This window comes from Lissotriton vulgaris, chromosome 3_2 (genome assembly GCF_964263255.1).
Source record: "Lissotriton vulgaris chromosome 3_2, aLisVul1.2, whole genome shotgun sequence".
NCBI lineage: Eukaryota > Metazoa > Chordata > Amphibia > Caudata > Salamandridae > Lissotriton > Lissotriton vulgaris.
The window spans coordinates 274,642,529-274,667,959 of NC_141690.1; the positions used below are offsets into that span (position 1 = coordinate 274,642,529).

General features: G+C 49.0%; 1 protein-coding gene across 3 annotated transcripts in view; it reads left to right on the forward strand.

The window, feature by feature from the left end:
• Positions 1-25,431, forward strand: part of PCGF1 (polycomb group ring finger 1) — a 174,431-nt gene that overhangs the window by 90,682 nt on the left and 58,318 nt on the right. For all 3 annotated transcript variants that reach the window (XM_086964573.1, XM_086964572.1, XM_086964571.1), the window contains one exon: positions 20,950-20,983. In XM_086964573.1, the coding sequence (XP_086820699.1) occupies positions 20,950-20,983 (34 nt within the window). The remainder of the gene's footprint in view (positions 1-20,949; positions 20,984-25,431) is intronic.

Genomic DNA, 25,431 nt, shown 5'->3' on the forward strand with positions numbered 1-25,431 from the left:
GGGACATGGAATGTTAAGGGCATGAATTCGCCACAGAAGAGGCAGAAGGTGTGGAAATATGTAGTGGATCATCACCTTGACATTGTGGGGTTGTAAGAAACCCACTTAGCATGGAAAGATGAGATGCGGCTCCGCCATAAGGCTTATCCCATTATTTATAGGTCTTCCGCTGCTACGAAACACAGGGGGGTGGCACTCCTTTTCCGAGCTGCGCTGCACTTTCAACCTGTGGAGGTCCGTCACGATAAGGAGGGCCGTTGGTTGATGGTCAAAGGGCTTATTCAAGGTCGACTGTGCACTTTTGTGGTGGTGTATTTACCCAACGTGGGTCAGAATAAGTATTTGCAGGATCTGTTGTTGAAGGTTGGGGACTTTGCAGAGGGTCATTTGTTCTTGCTGGGGGATTTTAATCTGGTGTGGGACAAGGATTTGGACAGCTCAGGGGGCCATAGGGCGGGTACGGGAGTGTTTGCTGCTTCGACACAGCAAGGGATGGGGGAGCTGGGACTAGTTGATGGCTGGCGGTTTTTCCACCCTACCACAAAGGATTACACATTTTTCTCCCACGTGCATCATTCCTATTCCCGTTTGGATTTCATTTTCCTTAGCCAATCCCTACGCGGGGACGTGGTGGATGCCGCCATTCTTCCAATCTCTATTTCGGACCACAGTCTCTTGGTGCTTAACCTTCGTTGGTCGCCAACTGGTGCGTCGCATCGGAAGTGGTATTTCCCGGCGTCGGTAATCGGGGACGATATATCTAATCAAGCGTTGCGACTCGCTATCAGAGAATTCTTTGACCTTAATCCCCCGTCGGACACCTCACTGTCGACCACATGGGACGCCTTTAAAGCTACGATCAGGGGCACATGCCTGGGACTCAATTCACAGATTAACGCCCTGCGGAGGAAGGAACGTGAGGCCTTGGAGGCTGAGGTGGTCGAGCTCGAACTTGCTCACAAACTCAACCCCTCAAGGGTGACTCTCCGCCCGCTGACGGCAGTGAGGGGCAAATTAAAGGCGCAATATGCCAATAGGGCCGAGCTTACGCTTTTGCGACTGGGGCGACAATCATATTCATGCGGTAACAAGGTTGGTAAACATCTGGCGCGGCAACTGCGGGATAGGAGGGAGCGGGAATACATAGGAGGGATCAGAGATGCTGCAGGTGTGTTGCAACACCGGGACGGAACGAAGGCGGCCATTTTTGGACGCTTTTACGCCGAGTTGTATACGGGTGACAACCTGGATGCGGAAACACAGAGGGAGTTCCTACGACGTTTGCCGTTACCCCGAGTATCTAGAGAATGGAACGACCTATTGGAGGCACCAATTTCTAGAGAAGAGGTTCTCTCCACCATCAAAAATTTGAAATTACACAAGGCCCCGGGTCCGGATGGTTACACTGCGGTCTTTTACAAGACGTATGCTACCGAGCTGTGTGACTTTTTGGTTGCTCTCTTAAATGATATGGCGTCGTCCGGAATGAACACAGGGACCCTGGCCGAGGCAGTGATTACGGTCTTGCCGAAACCAGGGAAGGACCCGGAGCATTATGCTTCGTTTCGTCCCATAGCCTTGCTTAACACTGACGCAAAACTATACTCTGCGATTCTGGCGGGCCGCCTACAGGATCTGCTGCCGGCGATTATCCACCCAGACCAGTCTGGCTTTATTAAAGGTCGCCAGACCCACGATAATACCCGTAGAGTGGTTCACCTCATCGAAAAAGCGGACAGGTTCCGCATACCGGCTGTGCTGGTGGGCCTGGACGCGGAGAAGGCCTTCGACCGAGTGGATTGGGGCTTTCTGTTTAATACGCTACTGGCCTTCGGCTTCTCTGACAAATTTATCACTATGGTAAAGGCGAACTTTTGCAGCCCAGGCTCGAGAGTGGCGGTGAATAGCCACCTATCGGCCTTCTTCCCACACTCGCGGGGCACCAGACAGGGGTGTCCCCACTCTCCCTTGCTATTCGCGCTCAGTATTGAGCCTCTGGCGATGGCGGTGAGGGAACATGAAGGCGTGAAGGGCATACCGTTCACGGGAGAGCAACATAAAATCTCGCTCTTCGCGGACGACGTCCTGCTCTCGGTGGCGGATCCGGCTGGTTCCTTGCCCTGCGTTAGGGAAATTTTGCTTGAATTTGAGGGTGTGGCGGGATTTAAAGTAAACTATGGCAAGTCTTACATTTTGAATCTGACTCTATCGCAATCTGACGTTGCTCAAGTGCGGGCGTTGACACCATTGGCATGGGCTTCCGGTTCGATTGTTTATTTGGGAGTACACTTGACTCCGACGGTGGGTAAGCTGTTCGCGGCCAACTTCCCGCCCCTCCTGACGAAGACCCGGGCAGAATTGGAGAGGTGGAAACCTAAATTCCTGTCCTGGTTGGGTAGGGTACATGCGATTAAAATGGTCCTTCTCCCCAAATATTTGTACCTGTTCCAGGCCTTACCTATTCCGCTGGATAGCGCCTACTTCCGACAGCTCAAAACGCAGATACTGAAATTTATCTGGCAAGGGGCCGAGCCCGTCTGCCCTTCAGTTATGCGCCGGCCTCGGTCGGAGAGTGGGGTTGGTCTCCCGGACCTGCACCTCTATTATAAGGCTGCCCAATTGAGGGTCATAGTGGAATGGTCGCAGCAGCTATCAGAAAAACATTGGCTGCATATGGACCGGAGCGTGGCGGGTCGGTCCATCTGGGATTTAGCCTGGAAACCGAAGAAAGACCGCCCCTTGAATGCCTACATCAGTACCCCCACGGGCACTACGCTGAAGGTCTGGGACACCTTGGCTGGCGATGAGCGGTGGACAACCTTCCCATCTCCGTTCACACCATTGCATTTCAACCCGGCCTTTCCGCCGGCGCTCGCCGAGGGACCCTTTGACGCATGGAGGGAGGGTGGGTGCAGGGTGCTGCTTCACTTGTTTCACGGCTCTGATCCTTTGACCTTTGCTAACTGCATGCGGGACTACCAGGTGCCGCAGACTGATAGGTATAGGCATGTCCAATTGCTACATTGGGCCACGTCGCCAGGAGTGCTGGAGGCAGCCACGAGGCCTCCCTCGAAATTTGAGGCTTTTCTGCTAAGGACGTCCACCATGAAGGGAGCCATCTCCTGCCTATATCAGTTACTGCTTCAATCTGAATTGTCACCTAGGCCACGATATATGGAGCAATGGGAGGGGATGGTGGGAAGGGATGTCACCGACGCCGAATGGTCAGCGCTTTGGAGGGATATGAACCAATAATACCACTCGATCCACTTACGGGAGGCTCACTTAAAGACTCTCACGCAGTGGTATATGGTTCCGACTCGGCTCCATCGTATCTATCCGGCTGCCTCGGATAAGTGCTGGAGGGGATGTGGACTTCTGGGGGACTTCTGCCACATTTGGTGGGATTGCCCGGTAATCAGGCCGTACTGGGATGAAATTCTTTCCCATATCCTCCGATATCCTATTGAGGACTCTATGGCCTTTGTGCTCTTGGGCCTGCGGGACCCCGGTCTTGAACACCAGACGCGCGCGGATAAAAAGATTCTGTGGCTGTGCTTGGGGGCAGCCAAGCTCACACTGGCGGCGGCTTGGAAACTGAAGGAGGCACCAGCGATTTCCCTTTGGCACGCGAGACTCTGGAGGCTTTTGAGCCTGGAAAGAATGGCGGACATCTTCCTCGGTAACTACAAGAACTTTAAGCACGTGTGGGGTCCCTTGGTAACCTTCCTATCTACTGGCCTGCCTTCGGCTGTTTGCCCAGCATCATTGAGATCCTTACACCTCTTCCAAATTTAGTGTGCCTGCTGAATGAATGTGGTATGTATGTGTCACCGTCATGGGGGGGGGGGGGAGGGTCTGGGGAGTTGTATTTTCTCTTTCTTCCCTGTGTTGCAACCGAGGTGCCTATTTTCACCGGATGGTACATTTCCATGGTTTTTGTATAGCCCGAAGACCTGCTTGATGGGACATTTTGATTTCGCAAGACTCCGCTCCTATGTGGCTTTTTCTTATGGCTTTTTTTTCTGCAGGTACCTGGACTGATTGACTGATCTTTATATTTGCGATGTAGCGTTACCACCGTTTTAATTTGCTTCTTTTCCCACTGTGTGGGAACATGTGCGGCACCTCGGTGCGGCTTTCTTGTGTTTTTTTTCCTTTTTGTTATATGCAAAATAAAAATTTTACAAAAAAAAAAAAAAGTCTGAGGTTAAGGAAGGCGCTCTTAGCCGAATTCTTGATGTGTCTGGGCATGTTTAGTTTCCGGTCTAGAGTGATGCCGAGTGATTTGACAGTCAGCAAGGGTGAGATTCCCGTTCAGCGCATCTACGGCTTTGAGCCATTCCGTAATTTGGGGGTTCTCTTCCTTGTTCGAGATGAGGAGTGTCTCAGTCTTGTCGGGGTTTAGTTTAAGATGATACGAGGACAGCCAGTGTTGGACATCATTCAGTACGTCATTGAGTCTTTGAATGTCACTGAGGGAGGAGGTTTCCAGATATATCTGAGTAGCGTCTACATAGAGATGGAAGCGGTTGTTGGCTGCTCTGAGTAGTTTGGTGAGGGGCTCCATGTAGATGTTAGAGTTGCGGGGAGAGCACTAAGCCTTGGGGGACTCCCTTGTGATAGGGCGAGAGTCAGATGTAAAGTTTTACATTTTTATTTTTTTAGTGCAATTGTGCAGGAATGAGGAGAACCATTGGAGGACCGCTTCACCAAGACTGGCTCTTTCTTGGAGAGCCCTGATGAGTTTATGGTCTACTGTGTCAAATCCTGCCGATCGGTCAAGGAGAATGAGGAGGCAGCATTGATCAGAGTCAAGTGAGTGGTGGATATCGTCTATGATGTTGAGGATCGAGATTTCAGTGCTGCAGCTTTTTCTGAAGCCAGATTGGTGGGAGTCCAAGAAATTGATGTTATCCAGGTGTTGGGTAAGCTATTGGAGAATGCATTTCTCTAGAATTTTTGGATAGAAGGGGAAGATTAGATACCGGTCTAAAGTTATTCAGATCTGACGTGTCAAGGCCTGGTTTTTTTCAGCAAGGGTGTGACTTGACCTACTTTAAGGCAGTCTGGAACTACTACGTTTTCCATGGAGCTGTTTATTATTGTGCACCAAAGCGGTGCTAGGGAGAACTTCAGTTTTATTGGTTAACAGGGGTGGGATGAGGTCAAGGACATGGGAAGAGGGTTTGGAAGTGGAGATCAGTGTGACTATCTCTTGGTCTTGGATGGGGCTGAAACTTAGCCAAGAATTGGAGGCGGAGCCAGGAGCGACGGCGAACGTCCCGGGCATGGTGCTCTTGGAGGGTTGGGTGTTGATGATGTCCAGAGAGAGTTCGATCTTAGTGATCTTGTCATTAAAGAAGTTGAAGTTGGCGAAGTTGTCACAAAGTTCGTTGGAAGCCTGGGTTGAGGAGGCCACCGACTTAGAGGTTTGTTGTCTAATGATGCTGTAGAGTTCTCTGGGTCTATTTTTTGCGCTATCCAGCTCAGAGCAAAAAAAGCGTTTTTTTTGTTTTTGATGCGATTGCTGTATTCCCTGCGGGTTGTTTTGAGTGTTTCGCGGAGAGAGGAACATGGGTTCTTACTCCAGCTTCTTTCTATGGCTCTTAGGTTTCTCCTTTCGGTATTAGAGTCCGTGTTGAACCAAGACCTGGACGGAATGGCTCTATTTTTTTTTTTAGTTTTCGGGGAGCGAGTTGGTCCAGCATGGTCTCCAGGTTCGAGTTGTACCAAGTAGTGAGATCGGTAGTGGAGAGGTGGTCATTGGGGCAGGGCAGGAGTGCGCTTATCCTTTCTTCGAGGACTTCCAAGGGAATCTGGGAAAGGTTTCTGACCCACTTGGGGGGTGGAGGGGGGCTTGCAACGGTGTTTGATAGAGAATATGTTGGTTGATATGGAATAGGATCATGTGGTGATCCGACCAGTCCACGGGGAGAACGTGTTCGATTGAGATAGCATCTTGTTTGGCGATAATGGCATCTAGGTAGGTCCTTTGTAATGCGTCTCCTCTGTGCAGTGTTGTGTAAGATTGTGGTCGTCGAAGATTGGATAGCGTTTGGATTCGTAGATTACATGTATCATTCCATCGCAGGTTAAGATCGCCAAGAATTAAGGAATTGGAGTCTCTCAGGGCACAGTGAGTAATCGGGTCTGCTAGTTGCTCCCCAAAGGCTGAGGGGTTGCCCGGTGGGTGGTACAGAAGGTGACAGAGCATTGATCCTTTATCTTTGGTCTTTGTTTGTGGTAAGGCATTCAAAGGTCTTGTATATGCACAAGTCTATTTCCATGATGGAAATGTTATCTTTATGGAGGATGGCAACTTCACCCCCTCGTTGGTCTTTTCTGTCCTTGTTGGTAATGGAAAAGCCTGGGGGGACAAGCATGTCTAGGCGTGGCGAGGAGTGCTCCTTGAGCCAGGACTGTGTGATGAATGAAATGTCAATGTCCTGCGACAGAATAGCTTCTGCTAGTTCGGTTGCATGCATTGGTGCCGATCTACAGTTGATGAGCATGCAGTTGGTGGGAAGCTCTTTAGTGCTAGTGATCGTTTCCTTGGGAGCTCTGGGCAGGGCTGTGATGAAAGGTGTTCTAGGGAGTTTAGGGCACAGAGGGTCTCTTCCGAGACCGTGATCACTTGGATTTTGGATTTAGGGGAGTCCAAGGTGGGTGTGTCATACCAGGAAGCTAGGTCGGCTGCTTCTTTGTCAGACATTGCTGCTTTGAACCTCATCGGTCTGGAGGAGATGGGCTCAATGTCGGTATTGGAGTGAGTTTGAGCTCCAGAGCCGCGGTCTGGGTTTCTTAGGATTTTTTTGGGCAGGTCATCCTTCTCCCTTCTAGAGGGTCTGTGTACTTGTGTCAAGGGGAAAACAGCAGGCCTAGTGAGGCGCTGGTGGATGAGGGAGTCGTATGTAGGGGGAGACCTGTGGGGGTATTGTTGGGGTCTTCGGGCCTTGTTGAGATTGGTGAGGATTTCGTTCAGGCCCCGGGAGATGGTTTCAAGTTGGAGTTCTAGTGAAGCGATACACTGCGTCATGGAGCTGTGTAAGGGAGTGGGGTCATCAAGGGGCTGGTTGGTCGGAGCAGTGACGGTCAGGGACTGGTTCACTGAGTCCCTTCGTCTTCAGAGACAACACTTCAGAAATTTGGAAAGACACTGGCGCCGCTATTACAACCCCACTGACAAAATCTCCTACAAATGCGCCCTCTCCAAATACAAATACCTCATCACCTCGGAAAAAACTACGTATTACACCTCCCAAATCAATCAGGCAAAAAATTCTGCAAGAGAACTGTTTCAAGTGGTTAATCAACTCTCAAACCCCCCTGTCCCTCGCTCTGATTTATCTCAATCCCTCTGTAACTCCCTTGCCAATTTCTTTAAGGACAAAGTCACCTCTATTTTTTCTGTCTTCACCCATAAATCTACCTCCACTACCACAACCAACTTACCACCACCCACCATTACTCCTCCTTTCTCTGTCTTTGAAGCAGTCACTGAGGAACAAGTCCTCCGCCTAATTTCTAGCACTAAATCAGGATCCCCTCTAGATCCTTGCCCTCCGGCTATTCTCAACCTCATCCCAGAAGCCATTTTCCCCGCGTTGACTAACATTTGCAATGCTATGTTCACTACCGGTTCATACCCCTCAGTTTGGAAAGAGGCTATCACTAAGCCACTTCTATAAAAACCTACTCTTGATCCCTCCCTTCCATCTAGTTACAGACCCATTGTATGTCTCCCCTTCCCAGCAAAAGTATTTGAAAAAGCTATGAATATACAACTTTCCAAATTCATAGATAAAAACAACTTACTGGACGAAACCCAATTTGGTTTTAGACAGGGACACGGAACCAAAACTGCTTTAATAAAAGCGGCAGACGAAATAAGAATGACATTGGACAAAGGAGGAGCGGCAGTATTAATACTGCTAGATCTCTCCGCAGCCTTTGACACGGTCGATCATGCCATCCTGATCGACCGTGTCTCAGCAATAGGCATTCAGAATAAGGCTAAAGAACTCCTTGCTTCCTTCCTAGCCAATCGTTCACAGGCAGTAAAAAATGGGTCCCTTCACCTCCCATACCTTCGCCCTTCCTTGCGGAGTACCACAGGGCTCCTCGCTAAGTCCGACACTGTTTAACATATATGTTTCGGACTCAGCAAGGGTGATAAAATCCTACGGCATCGCCCTCACGACCTATGCCGACGATACCCAATTGGTACTATCCGTACAAAATGACGGAGCGACAGTTGCTGCAAACTTTCAAAAAGGAATGCTTGCAATCAGTTCCTGGATGTCATAAAACTGTCTTAAGTTAAACTCTGACAAGACAGAGGTGATGACATTCGGGAAACTAGAACCTACCTGGTCCCCCCAATGGTGGCCAACTGAGATGGGACCTCCACCTGAACCTGTCACCAAGGTTCGTAACCTTGGGGTTATTTTTGATAATAGACTAACCTTCCAACATCATGTCAACTCCGTAGTCTCCACTTCCTTCTTCACTTTGAAAAAAATCAAAAAACTTCTCCCCTACCTTCCCATCTCAGCTGGAAAACCCCTAATCAGCACATCAGTCTTCGCCAAAATAGACTATTGTAATGCCCTCCTTTTCAATGCCCAGGAGAAAGTCCTTATTAGGCTTCAGCTGGTACAGAATGCCTCAGCTAGAATCCTACTGGGCATCCCTAAGTTCACTTCCGTCTCCCCATACATCCAACAGCTGCACTGGCTGCCCGTAAGGAGCCGGACAAAATTCAAGGCATTGTGTATTGCCTATAAAGCTGTTAACAACTTAGGCTCACAGTTTCTCAAAGACGCCCTCTGCCCACTAGAAAATCTAAGAACGCTTCGTTCCTCCTCAGCTCATCTGCTGAAAGTTCAACGAACAAAAAAGGCCAATTGGGGTGATAGATGCTTCGTGATTTCCACAGCCAAACTTTGGAACTCTCTCCCCCTTCACATCAAAACGGCCCCAACGCTCATTAGCTTTAGGAAGAAATTAAAAACCTGTTTTTTCCCAAATTGAATTCTGCCATAGCTATCGTTCTGCTGATTGAGCGCCGAGACACCCCCGGGTAGTTGTGCACTATAAAAATCGCAAGAAACATAAAACATAAACATAAACATGTTATTGGGGGACGAAGGCGGTCGAGCGGGTTCGAGGAGATGAGGAGGGTGTATCAAATTAGGAGGACTGGCTTGTTGACCTTTTGAGCTTTGGCAGACAATCTCTGTGGAGGCGCTGGGGTAGGCGGTGTCTCTGGGGTGGAAGGTGTCTCTTGGGTGTCGGGAAGAGGAGGCGTGAGACGTGGCAGGGTTAGTTTGAGGACCCTGGTGGGAACGGTTAACTGTTGATGGGTGCTGTGCCGGGAAGGAACTAGGGGTGTGCGAAGGAACGGCGCGGAATGTAGGGAAGAGGGAGTCTCTGGGGTGTCGGGAAGAGGAGGCGTTGGACGCAGCAGGGGCAGTTTGGGGACCCTGGTGGGGACGGTTAATTGTTGGTGGGTGTTGTGCCAGGAAGGAGCTAGGGGTGCGCGGAAGAGCGGCGCGTAGTGTCGGAAAGAGGGAGTCGAAGGCTTCTAGATTCTCGTTGTTTGCCTGAATCAGGACAGTGCAGTTAGTGTAGATGGCCATAGACGTGCTCCCCCCTCCTGGTGAACGGTTACGGGGCGAAGAGGTAAGTTTGCAGCTATGTGAGGTGGTAGTGGTTTTTGAGATGTGAAGTTGTGTTCCGAGGGAGGTGATCCATTCCTCTGGTCTTTCCGTGTGAAAGATCAGATCCATCTTAATCAGTTCTTTGTAGGGGCAGTGGTATGTGTCCGTAAATAGAGTTTCTATGCGTTGTCTAATCAGTTTCTGCTTAGACTCTTGTTCAGTGCTCCTCCCATTAAAAGCCTAGTTAGACGCGAGTCTCCATGATCCGTGGAATGTGAACACCACAGCTCCCCTGCTGGTTGGTGAGGGGACCACACTGCTTGGCTTCACTAGCGCCTGCCATTGAATGCTGGCACCTGCGGGGAAGAACCCATCACTAGTTGGTGTCAGCAATCGGTATAATCATACACGAATTGTCAAAGCCTGAACTACACCACACAAAGAGTCCCCGAAGTGGAGGGAAAAGGTCTAGAGAAGCGGGATTACATACATGCATCATGGACTTTGAATGGTTCTTGGTAATACAACTGGCTTTAATAATAAGTGAAGAAAGGAGGCATAATCCTCACCTCCAGTCCAGACATGGAATAGCTCTGCAAATCTCCAAACTCAAGCAGAGTGCAGAAGCATTATCACATGGGGGAAGGCCAGGCGAATAAGTAAAAGGTCTTTTTCTCGTTTGTTGAAGATCTGCTGGAAAACAGTAGCCCCAGTGTTTGTCTACAGTTGAGTTTTTGGCTCCTGACACCCTACTTCTTAATTTATGTCAGCAACTGTTTTAAAAAGTCTGATGACTTTGAAATGGTTGTATGACAGAGGAATGCATGTCTAAAGCACGTGTGACACTACTACTATTACTGCAGTCTAATGATATTTTATTAAGAGACTTCAATCTTCATTGGGACGATCATACTGACAGTCGGATCACCATTTTCAAAGCCTTCCTTGAAGATCACTCGCTGGTCCAAGGATTTCATCTACCTACCCACTCCAAAGGTTCTACCTTAGATTGGATCATAGCTAAAGAAAAAGCTATCGTTAAAATTGTAATCACCCCCTGCGATTGGTCTGATCATCACATCTTTACCTTTGAAATACCCTTCATAAGAACCAAAATGCCCTCACAACCTATTAAGCCCAAAAAATGGACTTGTGACACTATAGGAATCAATAGGGATAATGTTGCAGCCTGCTGTGAAATAGAATTGCAACCATCTAAGAACATGGTTGACGTCAGTGACCTCACCAAGCTCTATAACAAGACCATGTTGAGCATTATTGAGGACATAGCCCCTTAAAAATCAAAAGGATCACTGACAAAGACAAGCATTTACAATGCAATAGGTCTCGCAGCAATAAAGTTTGAGTTATTGGTATTGTGTATGACAATGCGTTGCATAACATTTTAAGCAAACTTTGAATTGGTGAGCAGTGAGAGTGTGTGCAAGAGTATGCTGTTGGTCACAGCTGTTATTATTCACACAGCTCTGATGATGCACCTCACGCACGGGGCTGACACAGTTATTATTCACACAGCTCTGATGATGCACCTCAGGCACGGGCTCACAGCTGTTATTAATCACACAACTCTAATGATGCACCTCACGCACGGGGCTGACCAGTTATTATTCACACAGCTCTGATGATGCACCTCCGGCACGGGCTCACAGCAGTTATTATTCACACAGCTCTGATGATGCACCTCCGCACTGGCCTGACGCAGTTATTATTCACACAGCTCTGATGATGCACCTCAGCACGGGGCTGCCGGCAGTTATTATTCACAGCTCTCTCTTGCAGCGAGCCCGGGAGGCACGGCAGACAAAGCGATCGATTTCACTTTCGCGATCGCTTGAAAAACAAGACTTGCCCATGCAATGGCAACCAGCATGGGGGGCGTGTCTTAGCCCGGCTCACGTAGCCCCGTAGTAATCCTACACAATCCTGCTGTAAATCCTAAATCCGCAATATCCTGTCTCCTGGAAAGCTGTGTCGCTGACTATAGGTCTCTGGCGAGACCTCGCTTACGCGCGGTTAACGCCACGAGACCTAATAAAAAAAAAAACCTGGTTTAATAGTGCCCTTAATGAAGAAAGATGTTCACTGAGACTTTCAGAGCGAAAAGGGCGACAATACCCTTCATCTCCCCACTTAACCCAACTGAGACAGTCCAAGAAAACCTACAATAAAAGCATTCGAAAGTCAAAAAAAGACTTCTTCAGGAAAGAACTGGAAAATGCAATAAACAGACCAAGGAAACTATTTGATCTACTAAAATATCATTCCAATATATCTGCCAAATCGGCACCAGCCACTATAAAAACAATCTTAAATAGTGAAGATTTCTTCTCCTCCTTCTTTACAGACAAAGCAAATTCATTGGAGTGGGAGCTCGAAAAAGAAGTCGAAGACCTTGAAAGTGGTTAGAATTAGAAAAAGCAATAAACAATTCTCGATGGTCAGTGAAGTAGACATTGCAAAGATCATTTCGACCACTAAACCCAACAATCACTATAACCATCCTTTACTTTCAAAGTGTTTGTCTTCTATAAACCATCTGCTCATCCAGTCATGAACAAAGATCATCAATGCTTCTTTGACACAAGGCCAAATACCGGTCTGCCTTAAAACTGGGCAAGTCACGCCACTCTAAACTAAAAAAAACAGAAAACCCCTCTGATCCCAACAATTTCAGACCAGTAACAAACATTCCCATGCTAGCCAAAGTCCTGAAAAAATGTGTGCAACAATTGAGCCTTCACATTTCGGAATTCAATCTGTTAAATGACTTCCAATCAGGATTCAGACCAAACCATAGCACAGAAACAACAATTCTGCACATCGTGGATGACTCTTTACTTGCCCTCGACCATAACAAAACATGTCTCCTAATCCTGCTGGACCTTTCGTCGGCTTTCGACACGGTAAACCATGATAAAATACTGGATCAAATGAAAAACCGTATGGGACTAGAGGGAACAGTCCTAAAATGGTTTATTTCCTTTCTTGAGAACAGATCGCAAAAATTCATAGTCAACCAAGCATTGTCAGGTATAACCAGAATTATGATTGGAGTTCCGCAACGGTCAACACGATCTCCGGCGTCATTTAATCCGTACATAGAACCACTCACGGATATATTAAAAAAAGCAAACCTTTCTTTCTGGAGAAGTGTGGCTCAATGGTTAGAGTGGCAGACCCTGATTCAGAGGTCTAGCCCGGTACCAGGGTTCAATTCCCACCTCGGCGGGTCTGGGGCTCAATTTCCGCGGACCTGATAATTCTCGCCTCTGCCTATTCTAATCATGGGTCCCACGCTGCAACTCTGGGCAATAGCTTGCTTAATCTCCACAACGGCCCCAACAACGCTAGGATGCCTGGCTTCACCTTGGGGGTGCCCAGGAGTGGGCACTTCACAGGGAAAAGCCAGGAAGGGTTCCACAGCGGTATGCATACAAGCACCTGAGATACCCCTTCGGGGGTCGATTCGGGCGCTATACAAATACTACTACATTTACATTTACATTTCCACATGTACGCAGATGACCCTCAGCTGTACATCAAATTCACATCGACAGAAGAGAGAAGTACTGTGAACCAGGCACTAATGAGAACTCTCAAATGGCTAACCATCAACCACCTGAAGCTTAACTCTCATAAAACCGAATTCCTGCTGATTATGCCCCAGAAAAGCACATCAAATGTAGTAGAATGGAACAACCTAATCACAGCTTTAAAGTGTACTTCGAAGATTGTTGACTCTACTAAATCCTTGGGAATTATACTGGACAAAAATCTGAACATGTTAGCACATATCAACACAATGGCAAAAAATGCCCGGTTCCATTCAAGCTCCCTTAGAAAACTAAAACCATTCTTCAATAAGACAGATCTCAAAACAGCAGTTCAGGCATTGGTCATATCAAGGATAGAGTATGGATGCACAACTCTGGCCTGGCTCCCCAAGATCTCAACAGCCCCACTGAAAGCTTGTCTTAATGCAGCCACAAGACTAATATCTGGATCCAAATAATTTGGCCATATCTCCCCTCATTTGAAAGCACTCAGCTGGTTGCCCTTCGAAGCAAGAATTCAATTCAAGTTGGCTTGCATCACTCAGCAAGCGATACATTTCAAAACACCAGGTTACCTAGCCCAGAAACTCACTCTATCCAGGAGGGTGCCGGGTCTCCAGGGGCCATGCAGACCTTCTGCTGTGCTCCGCTGCAGCTCTTAGAATCTGGAACGCTCTTCCGCCTATCATTAGAAGAATCTCATCCATCGCGGCATTCAAAAAGGAAGCAAAATCGTTCTATATGAGGAAATACCACAGCACAGAGACCGCCCTCATCGCCGCCACCGATGACATCCGAGCCCTGATGGACAATGGAGAAACAGCGGCCCTCATCCTCCTAGACCTCTCCGCGGCATTCAACACGGTCTGCCACCGCACCCTAGTACGGCGCCTCAGCAACATCGGCATCCAGGACAAGGCGCTGGAATGGATCACCTCCTTCCTCGACGGAAGAACACAGAGAGTCCGCCTACCACCTTACAAGACAGAGGCCTCCGAAGTCATCTGCGGCGTCCCCCAAGGATCATCTCTGAGCCCCACCCTCTTCAACGTCTACATGAGCCCCCTCGCGGCCATCGTACGCAAACACAACCTCAGCATAATCTCCTACGCCGACGACACCCAGCTGATCCTCTCCCTGACCAACGACCCCGCCGCCGCCAGAGCCAACCTGCACGAAGGGATGAAAGAGGTAGCAGAGTGGATGACGACCAGCCGCCTGAAACTGAACTCGGACAAGACGGAGGTCAGCCCACATGCCCTCCCCTCCGCTGACTACATCCTCCTGGGAGACCTCAACTTCCATCTGGAGAACAACAACGACCGCAACACCAGCACCCTGCTCGACAACCTCACCAACCTGGGACTCAAGCAACTGGTGTCCACCCCCACCCACCTCGCCGGACACACACTCGACGCTGTCTTCTCATCCAGCAAGGACATCAACTTCAGCCACACCACAGAGCTTCAATGGACGGACCACAGCTGCGTCCACTTCACCTTCAAGAAAACAACGACCCACCACCACCAGCAACAGACCGCCCGCAGAAGCTGGAACAAGATCACAGCAGACCAGCTCGCCACCTCCCTGAGCCAGCACCCTCCTGCCAGCTCAGCGAACCCCAGCCAGGCCGCCGACAACCTCACGAAGTGGATCAGCAACTGCGCGGACGAACTCGCCCCACTGAGGACCCCGCCCAGCAGACCCGGCAGCAAGAAAGCCCCATGGTTCACCGACGAACTCAAGAGCTCCAAGAAGAACTGCCGAGCCCTCGAGAAAGTCTGGAGAAGGGAACCGACACCGGACAACAGGACCTCCTTCAAACTTGCCACCCGGAAACACCACCAGCTGATCCGCGCCGCCAAGAAAACAGCATTCAAGGACCGGTTGGACAACAACGCACACAACTGCAAGGAACTCTTCAACATCGTCAAAGAGCTTTCCAACCCCAGCGCAGGAAACAACGACATCACCCCATCGCAAGACCTCTGCAACTCCCTGGCTTCATACTTCCACAACAAGATCGCGGACATACACAACAGCTTCAACAACCAACCAACGCACACCATGACCGAACAACCACCCCCCACCACCACCCTCCACGCCTGGACCCCGATCAGCACCGAAGACACCATCCGCACGATGAACTCCATCCACTCCGGATCACCGACCGACCCCTGCCCTCACCACGTCTTCAACAAAGCCGACGCTGTCATCGCACCCCACCTGCGAGACATCATCAACACATCCCTCGACACCACCATCTTCCCCGAGAGCTGGAAACACGCCGAACTCAGCGCCCTACTCAAGAAACCAACAGCGGACCCCACCGACCTCAAGAATTACCGCCCCATCTCGCTCCTCCCGTTTCCAGCCAAAGTCATCGAGAAGACCGTCAACAAGCAGATGGCCGCTTTCCTCGAGACGAACGGATCCCTCGACCCCTCACAGTCCGGCTTCCGAGCCAACCACAGCACCGAGACCGCCCTCATCGCCGCCACCGACGACATCCGAGCCCTGATGGACAATGGAGAAACAGCGGCCCTCATCCTCCCAGACCTCTCCGCGGCATTCGACACGGTCTGCCACCGCACCCTAGTACGGCGCCTCAGCAACGTCGGAATCCAGGACAAGGCGCTGGAGTGGATCACCTCCTTCCTCGACGGGAGAACACAGAGAGTCCGCCTACCACCGTACAAGTCAGAGGCCACCGAAGTCATCTGCGGCGTCCCCCAAGGATCATCTCTGAGCCCCACCCTCTTCAACGTCTACATGAGCCCCCTCGCGGCCATCGTACGCAAACACAACCTCAGCATAATCTCCTACGCCGACGACACCCAGCTGATCCTCTCCCTGACCAACGACCCCGCCGCCGCCAGAGCCAACCTGCACGAAGGGATGAAAGAGGTAGCCGAGTGGATGACGACCAGCCGCCTGAAACTGAACTCGGACAAGACGGAGGTCCTCATCCTGGGCTCCTCTCCCTCTGCCTGGGACGACTCCTGGTGGCCTCCCGCCCTGGGCACCGCACCCAAACCGACAGACCATGCACGCAACCTGGGCTTCATCCTGGACTCCTCCCTCTCCATGACCAGGCAAGTCAACAACGTCTCCTCGGCATGCTTCAACATCCTACGCATGCTACGGAAGATCTTCTGGTGGATCCCCACCGAGACCAGGAAGACCGTCACCCAGGCCCTCGTCACCAGCCGACTGGACTACGGCAACGCCCTCTACGCCGGGACCACCGCCAAGCTCCAGAAGAGACTCCAGCGGATCCAGAACGCCTCAGCCAGACTCATCCTCGACATCCCACGAACCAGCCACATCTCCGGACATCTGCGAGACCTTCACTGGCTCCCCGTCAACAAAAGAATCACCTTCCGCCTCCTCACCCACGCACACAAAGCCCTACACGACCAAGGCCCGAGCTACCTCAACAGCCGAGTCAACTTCTACGCTCCCAAACGCCACCTCCGATCAGCCAACCACGCCCTCGCCGCCGTCCCCCGCATCCGAAGAGCGACGACAGGAGGAAGGTCCTTCTCCCACCTGGCCGCCAAGACCTGGAACTCCCTCCCGACCGACCTGCGCCTGACCCAAGACCACCTCTCCTTCAGGAAGAAGCTGAAGACCTGGCTGTTCGAGCAGTAGCGGCTTCCCCCCCCCCCAGCGCCTTGAGACCCCACGGGTATGTAGCGCGCTTTATAAGTGTCACTGATTGATTGATTGATTGAGGTCCTCATCCTGGGCTCCTCACCCTCCGCCTGGGACGACTCCTGGTGGCCTCCCGCCCTGGGCACCGCACCCAAACCGACAGACCATGCACGAAACCTGGGCGTCATCCTGGACTCCTCCCTCTCCATGACCAGGCAAGTCAACAACGTCTCCTCGGCGTGCTTCAACATCCTACGCATGCTACGGAAGATCTTCTGGTGGATCCCCACCGAGACCAGAAAGACCGTCACCCAAGCCCTCGTCACCAGCCGGCTGGACTACGGCAACGCCCTCTACGCCGGCACCACCGCCAAGCTCCAGAAGAGACTCCAGCGGATCCAGAACGCCTCAGCCAGACTCATCCTCGACATCCCACGAACCAGCCACATCTCCGGACATCTGAGAGACCTCCACTGGCTCCCCGTCAACAAAAGAATCACCTTCCGCCTCCTCACCCACGCACACAAAGCCCTACACGACCAAGGCCCGAGCTACCTCAACAGCCGAGTCAACTTCTAAGCTCCCAAACGCCACCTCCGATCAGCCAACCACGCCCTCCCCCCCCCCCCCCCCAGCGCCTTGAGACCCTACGGGTATGTAGCGCGCTTTATAAGTGTCACTGATTGATTGATTGAAATATCTCCCTTATTTTAACAGTCTAGCTGTTGTCTAGGGACCTATCATAATCGTATTCTTGCTACCTCTTGTCGATCATTAACCCTTTGTGGGATTGTATATATGTATATTAAGCTTAATGTTTAGTGCTATTCATGGTACATCAACTGATGACATGGATACATTAATGGTTTTGGAAATGCAATTGTAATGCACTCTGATACCCAACACAGTGTCATGTTCGCGCTATAGATAACACCAAATAAATAAAGAAACTACGCTGCCTAAACCATGAATGCATCTCTACCACACACATGCCTTTACCACACACATGACTTTGCCACGCAACTTTGTGGTAAAGGCATGACTGGTATATAGATGTGTGGTTAAGATCACACCCTATGCTACCTGCACTTAACCCTAACAACTACCCTGATCCCAGCCCTAAAAAGTATCCCACCCCATCCTGAGACCTTAAATCTAAACCTAAAAATGTCTCCAACCCCCCCGAGCCCTATAAACTACCCGACTCCCCCCAACCCTAATAATTATCCTGACTCCCGAAGCCCTAAAAAGTACCCCAACTCCACCCTGAGCCCTAAAATCACCCCAACCCCCCCTGCTGAGCCCTAAAAACAACCCTGACCCCCAAGCCCTCAGAACTATCCCGACCCCCCCCCCCCACATGAGCCCTAAAAGCAACCCAGACCCCCAGCACTAAAAACAACCCGCCCCCAGCCCTAACCCCTATAACCCAACCTTTTCAACTCCCCCCCCCCCCCCCCCCAACCCAAAAAAAAATCCGGCCCCACCCCCACTTACCTCACCGCGTTCTCTCCTGATTCTGGGCCCGCCCATCTCGGCATCTAGACCGTGCATTGCCCTGACCACGCATGCGTGGTTAAGGCAATTGCGGTTGCTCTTGCACTGGAACGGCACATGTGGCTCTGCCCACGTTGTTCAGGCCGTTTCCCCTTTGAAACAATAGTTTTGTTTTCCTTCGCCTAGAAACTAATCTTACACGCCTCTGTCACAAGGCCTTTGTGGCATTTGCCCACTGGGGCTTTTGTATTCCCAGGTATGCCACTGAGACCTTAAGAGAATGTGTCTGGAATGAGCAATAATCAGGTTATAGATTTATACAAACTTTAACCTTTTGCATGCTCATGACGAGCTGAGCTAGTCATGAGGCACGGTGCTCCGGCGCGGGAAGAATTCCTCTGCTGTGCTGAGCGTTCCACTGGAGCCAATGCACCTGTGACGAGCTCAGCTCGTCATGAGCACAGGAGCGCCGTAGCTCATGACGAGCTCAGCTCGTCATGAGCATGCGGGTGCTGTGCGCGCCCCCCCCCCCCCCCCCCCAGCACAGCGGGGGAATAAACCCCGCAGCGAAGGGATTAAAGTTTTCGCTTGAACAGCTAAACCTCTCCCATTTAAATATGATTTATTGGCATTCTGACCAGCTGATGAGGCTACAGTGGAGAATGTGATGGCAAAAGCGAGCATCTTATCTGATGTCGCCCCAATCATACATAGTACTAGTTGACTGTAGGCCTGAAAAGAACACTGCACACTCAATTCTCTTTCCAAGAACTCCTTCTGTGACATTTTGCTTCCTGATCTTAAGAAGTCAAAATTTGCCAAGGTGGGAGGGGAAATAATCACTCTAACACATGTATTCCCTTTGTTATTTCGGTCGTGAAGATCTGCATCATGCTTCAAATGCAGAATTGCAATTTCTCAAGAATAAGCTTTTGATTTTATTATGCCTGTGCTTGCTCCTACTGACTTCTCATGGTTCTATTTTTAAAAAATCTTGATTTTATTATATATTATTTTTAGCTTTTGCATTGTCTTTTGCGGTATTTCTCGACTTCAGGTGGGGTCTTTAACAAATAATACAGTTTGACTTTAATGGGAACAAGTAACTGTCCTTAAAATGTCATACTTAACAAAAAGGGGTGACCCTGTGTCCCTCAGAACCTGGGTAAGTTTATAGTTCAACAATAAGTGATTCTGTCGGGTAGAACAAACGTAGGTTATTTGTTTGTTTTTTTTGCAGAGTTTTTATATAGCGCGAACTTGATCCGAACCAAATCAGGTATCGGAGCGCTTTACATAGCACCAGTTATGTTACATGAGGACACACATTCATTTTTGTTAGGCACGGGGAGATTAAGTGATTTGCCCAGAATCACAAGATGTTTCACCGTTCGGCCAACTCCTCTCCCCACTGGATAAATCAGTATGTGTGAAGGATGGTCCGAGGTCCTATCCAACTCCGGCTCGCAGTCAGACCCAGTACTTGAGATAACTGGCTATTGTGCCCCAATGTTCCAGGCTGAGACACCCGGCCTTCAATAGGACTGTCATCCCCCCCCCTGCCTTGAGGAAGACCCGCTGTGACCACTCATTAGAGCACTAAAGGTTCGAAACCTCAACACTTTTTCTAGGTCCAGCACCAGGATTCTTTACTAGGAAAGATAGGAGTCTTTGGACTGAAATCAACCTCTGGCCTATTGCTAACACTTGTATATATGAAAATACTTACACTGTATATAATGTTCACCACCTGAGCACCATGCACATCTGTCACTTATATGCACCTCATGTTTATGCCTACTTTTGATCTTTACAGTCTACTTTAGTAATATGTATATCAATGAATGAAGTAATTCTGATATAAATAACCTCAGTGCAAAACTTTTCCTTTTTTTCCATGTCTTATTCATAAAGTGCTAAGACGGCTTTATCGCTGTGTTAGAGAGCTTATGTTTTAAATTGCATTAATAGCATCATCAACCTACGTCAGTTCTACCCGACAGAACCACTTTTTGTTTAACTTAAAATTTCTTCGCCTTGGTGGACAGCCCATCTACGCAGTGATAAAACTGAAATCCAGATAAAAGCCAATGGCTGATGCGGGGCCGGAGTGGGATGGAAGGGGCTGACCCAAAGCCCACTTTCTTTACTTCTCTCACTTAACTTTTTTGAAGAACCGACAACATGAGGTCTTCCAGACAACCCTGAAAATGGTACAGGTTTTTGTCCTTGCAATCTCGTCTTCAGTAAGCGATTGAGGTCTACATGTGTGTGCGTGTAGGTGTGAAAGAGTGAGTTCTCAGAAGAAGGAGAAGCACTTGTTTAGTTATCAGAAGGTGCGATTACGATGCATTCTTTTAGGCGTTTCTTGTTCCCGATGCCCATGATGTACGTGCCGCCCCAATTAATCTGTATTAGACATCCCTATTAACAGATTTGCTTGATTTTGTGCACCCCTATTTGCAGTAAGTTTATACAAACAGTTGTCCTGTGCTTGGAGTGAGGTATGTTATGCACTCCACAAACCTGAAACTTTTCTTGTCTTCTCTCTGCAGTTCCAGTAAAGATAAGAATAAACACATCTTACAGGTAAGAACCTTCCTTCCCCAGGTCACACTACAGATCTTGACAAAGTGACCCCTGTCATTAATGTATGCCTCTCCAACTCTTACTTCAATAACTCTTGTGTGATTGTGCTCCATTCTTGTCCCAGTCGCTGTCTTTCCTACTCCACAATCTTCCCTTCAAGGAAGATGTCTCTGGCTTATGCTTCTGAGGCTGTTATTATAGCATTTGTGTGTTTGCTATAACACACTCCCGTTCTTGTCATTTATCCAATTCCATATGAATGCACTCATTCAGTTTCCATGTTTTATCGTATTCCTAATTTTAGATGCACTTTTCCCCACTGCAGAATATGCAGTGTTTTTAATGCCATTTTGCCTCTTGGTGTAAGATGGAGTTGCAAAGGTCCCCAGAGATCTTTTGGTTCGAATTAACAAGTTTTTACGCTGCGGATACCAACATTTTACCGTTTTTGGGGGATTAACATTGAAAAGGGCATTTGCATCTACATTTTTCATGTTGGTGCTCTAGTATTCTTCTGGAACAAGAGGAAGCATCCTGGACTGCAGGCAAGACCAGATGAGTCTGTGTGGCCTTGTCCCCAAGTTACAAGTGGGAAGATGGTGGTGCTCTTAGTGAAATGTAACCCTGTAGATGCATATCACAAGCGACCATTATACAGTCGGCATGAAGACCCCAAAAGCAGCGTTTGTTGGGTTACAAACTTTACTGTTGTAGAGCTGGCCACAATAAAGGTATTTGGCACCTTCCCGTCTACAAAACTGTTAATGCATTATTTCTGCTCAGTGGATTATGAATGTTTCCCGATTGCTGTCTGATTCTTGTTAAACCTCCTTAATCGTGCAAGCTGTTGGGTATAAATGCTCTCCCGAACCTTTGATAACCGTTGAGCACACACCAAGGTGCCAGATGGACCTCTGGTTACTCTGAGACACTGTCTCATTGATGAAACCTGTTCTCCTGTTGTTGATTATCTGTTGCTAAGGAGGTAAAAGTGCAAACCTTGGTGTAAAACAAAATGTCCTGCAGACCTCTAAAGTGCCCTGAGGGCATCACTCACTCATGCATTTGGACCAGTGTTGACCTGGTGCCATCCTGAGATACTGGCCAGTGACCAGTGCTTGTTGTGAACTGTAAAGCAAACAACACTTATTGTTTTTGATGTCTCTGCATTGGTGAGAGGTGACTTCAGTATCCTCGTTGTATGCTCTAGGCCATGTATCCGGAGATGTGATCGCCAGTGGAGATGTTGTGCTCTCCAGTTCTTGTGGTGTGCTAGCACTAATGAGTTCTGCTGATCAGCGCTCTGATGAACGTCCAGTATTTAACTGCATCTTACCAAGAGGAATGTACTGTAGCGTGGAAGTTCATCCTTACCCCTGTGTTCTTGGACTGCACAGCTCAAGCACTGACCTGGTAAATGGTTCTACTGTGCACGTTGGTTGGGGACTTGCATCCGCTTTCTCTAGTGCTTGTACTTGTGTCACCGGCAGTTTGAACTTATGCTGAGGCCACGTGGGCACTGAAGCCCTGCCTAATATGGTACCAGGGGCATGTAGTGTGGCTCTAGCACTGTGGGTCGAAGATAGCAATATAGAAGTGCCCTGGGAGCACTACAGCCTGCTCTCATCCATTCTGGCTGCCATTTTGGGAGAATTGTGGGTTGGGCCTCTGCCGGTAATGCCTCTTCTTGTTACTTCCAGAGTCAACTTCTATATCCTACCAAAGAGGGCAGTGATGAGTTGTAACGTTCTACGTAAATTCAGACCATGCTGGATGCCCTTCTCTGAGAGCGAGGAGTGCCTAATGTGTGGTACAGTGAGATCTATGGAGGCATTTTAAGGTGTCCTGTGAATGCATTTATATGTTGCCCATGCTTTGTTTCTAGGTCCAAGAGGGAACACACTTTCTTTTAAGTATCTGGAAATCTGCAAGCTCCAGACAAGGGTAAATCTAGGCAGTCACAAGTAAGAACGCCGGGAGTTGTTTGACCTCGGCCAAGGTACAACAATATCTTCAGATTTAAAACCCAGCATAGATGATGTTGTAACTAAATTAAATAATTGTGTACTTAAAGTACAATGTATGCAAGACATGGAACAGGTTGAGGCAGCAGGGATTATGGAATAGGTCGAATGAGGCAGAGCAGTGATTATGGAACAGGTTGAACGAGGCAGCAGTGATTATGGAACAAGTTGAGGTGAATGAGGCAGAGAAGTTATTATGGAACCGGTCGAACGAGGCAGAGAAGTGATTATGGAACCGGTCGAACGAGGCAGAGAAGTGATTATGGAACCGGTCGAACGAGGCAGAGAAGTGATTATGGAACCGGTCAAACGAGGCAGAGAAGTGATTATGGAACCGGTCGAACGAGGCAGAGAAGTGATTATGGAACAGGTCGAACGAGGCAGAGAAGTGATCATGGAACCGGTCGAACGAGGCAGAGAAGTGATTATGGAACAGGTCGAACGAGGCAGAGAAGTGATTATGGAACAGGTTGAACGAGGCAGAGAAGTGATTATGGAACAGGTTGAACGAGGCAGAGAAGTGATTATGGAACAGGTTGAACGAGGCAGCAGTGATTATTGAACAAGTTGAGGTGAATGAGGCAGAGAAGGGATTATGGAACAGGTCGAATGAGGCAGAGAAGTGATTATGGAACAGGTCGAATGAGGCAGAGAAGTGATCGGAGAAGTGATTATGGAACAGGTCGAATGAGGTAGAGAAGTGATTATGGAACGGGTCGAATGAGGCAGAGAAGTGATTATGGAACAGGTCGAATGAGGCAGAGAAGTGATTATGGAACAGGTCGAATGAGGCAGAGAAGTGATTATGGAACAGGTCGAATGAGGCAGAGAAGTGCTTATGGAACAGGTTGAATGAGGCAGAGAAGTGATTATGGAACAGGTCGAATGAGGCAGAGAAGTGATAGGAGAAGTGATTATGGAACAGGTCGAATGAGGTAGAGAAGTGATTATGGAACGGGTCGAATGAGGCAGAGAAGTGATTATGGAACAGGTCGAATGAGGCAGAGAAGTGATTATGGAACAGGTCGAATGAGGCAGAGAAGTGATTATGGAACAGGTCGAATGAGGCAGAGAAGTGATTATGGAACAGGTCGAATGAGGCAGAGAAGTGCTTATGGAACAGGTTGAATGAGGCAGAGAAGTGATTATGGAACAGGTTGAGGCAGCAGGGATTATGGAACAGGTCGAATTAGCAGAGAAATGATTATGGAACCGGTCGAACGAGGCAGAGAAGTGATTATGGAACCGGTCGAACGAGGCAGAGAAGTGATTATGGAACCGGTCGAACGAGGCAGAGAAGTGATTATGGAACCGGTCAAACGAGGCAGAGAAGTGATTATGGAACCGGTCGAACGAGGCAGAGAAGTGATTATGGAACAGGTCGAACGAGGCAGAGAAGTGATTATGGAACAGGTTGAACGAGGCAGAGAAGTGATTATGGAACAGGTTGAACGAGGCAGAGAAGTGATTATGGAACAGGTTGAACGAGGCAGCAGTGATTATTGAACAAGTTGAGGTGAATGAGGCAGAGAAGGGATTATGGAACAGGTCGAATGAGGCAGAGAAGTGATTATGGAACAGGTCGAATGAGGCAGAGAAGTGATCGGAGAAGTGATTATGGAACAGGTCGAATGAGGTAGAGAAGTGATTATGGAACGGGTCGAATGAGGCAGAGAAGTGATTATGGAACAGGTCGAATGAGGCAGAGAAGTGATTATGGAACAGGTTGAATGAGGCAGAGAAGTGATTATGGAACAGGTTGAGGCAGCAGGGATTATGGAACAGGTCGAATTAGCAGAGAAATGATTATGGAACCGGTCGAACGAGGCAGAGAAGTGATTATGGAACCGGTCGAACGAGGCAGAGAAGTGATTATGGAACCGGTCGAACGAGGCAGAGAAGTGATTATGGAACCGGTCAAACGAGGCAGAGAAGTGATTATGGAACAGGTTGAATGAGGCAGAGAAGTGATTATGGAACAGGTTGAGGCAGCAGGGATTATGGAACAGGTCGAATGAGGCAGAGCAGTAATTATGGAACAGGTTGAACGAGGCAGCAGTGATTATTGAACAAGTTGAGGTGAATGAGGCAGAGAAGGGATTATGGAACAGGTCGAATGAGGCACAGAAGTGATTATGGAACAGGTCGAATGAGGCAGAGAAGTGATTATGGAACCGGTTGAATGAGGCACAGAAGTGATTATGGAACAGGTTGAATGAGGCAGAGAAGTGATTATGGAACAGGTTGAATGAGGCAGAGAAGTGATTATGGAACAGGTTGAATGAGGCAGAGAAGTGATTATGGAACAGGTTGAGGCAGCAGGGATTATGGAACGGGTCGAATGAGGCAGAGCAGTGATTATGGAACAGGTTGAACGAGGCAGCAGTGATTATTGAACAAGTTGAGGTGAATGAGGCAGAGAAG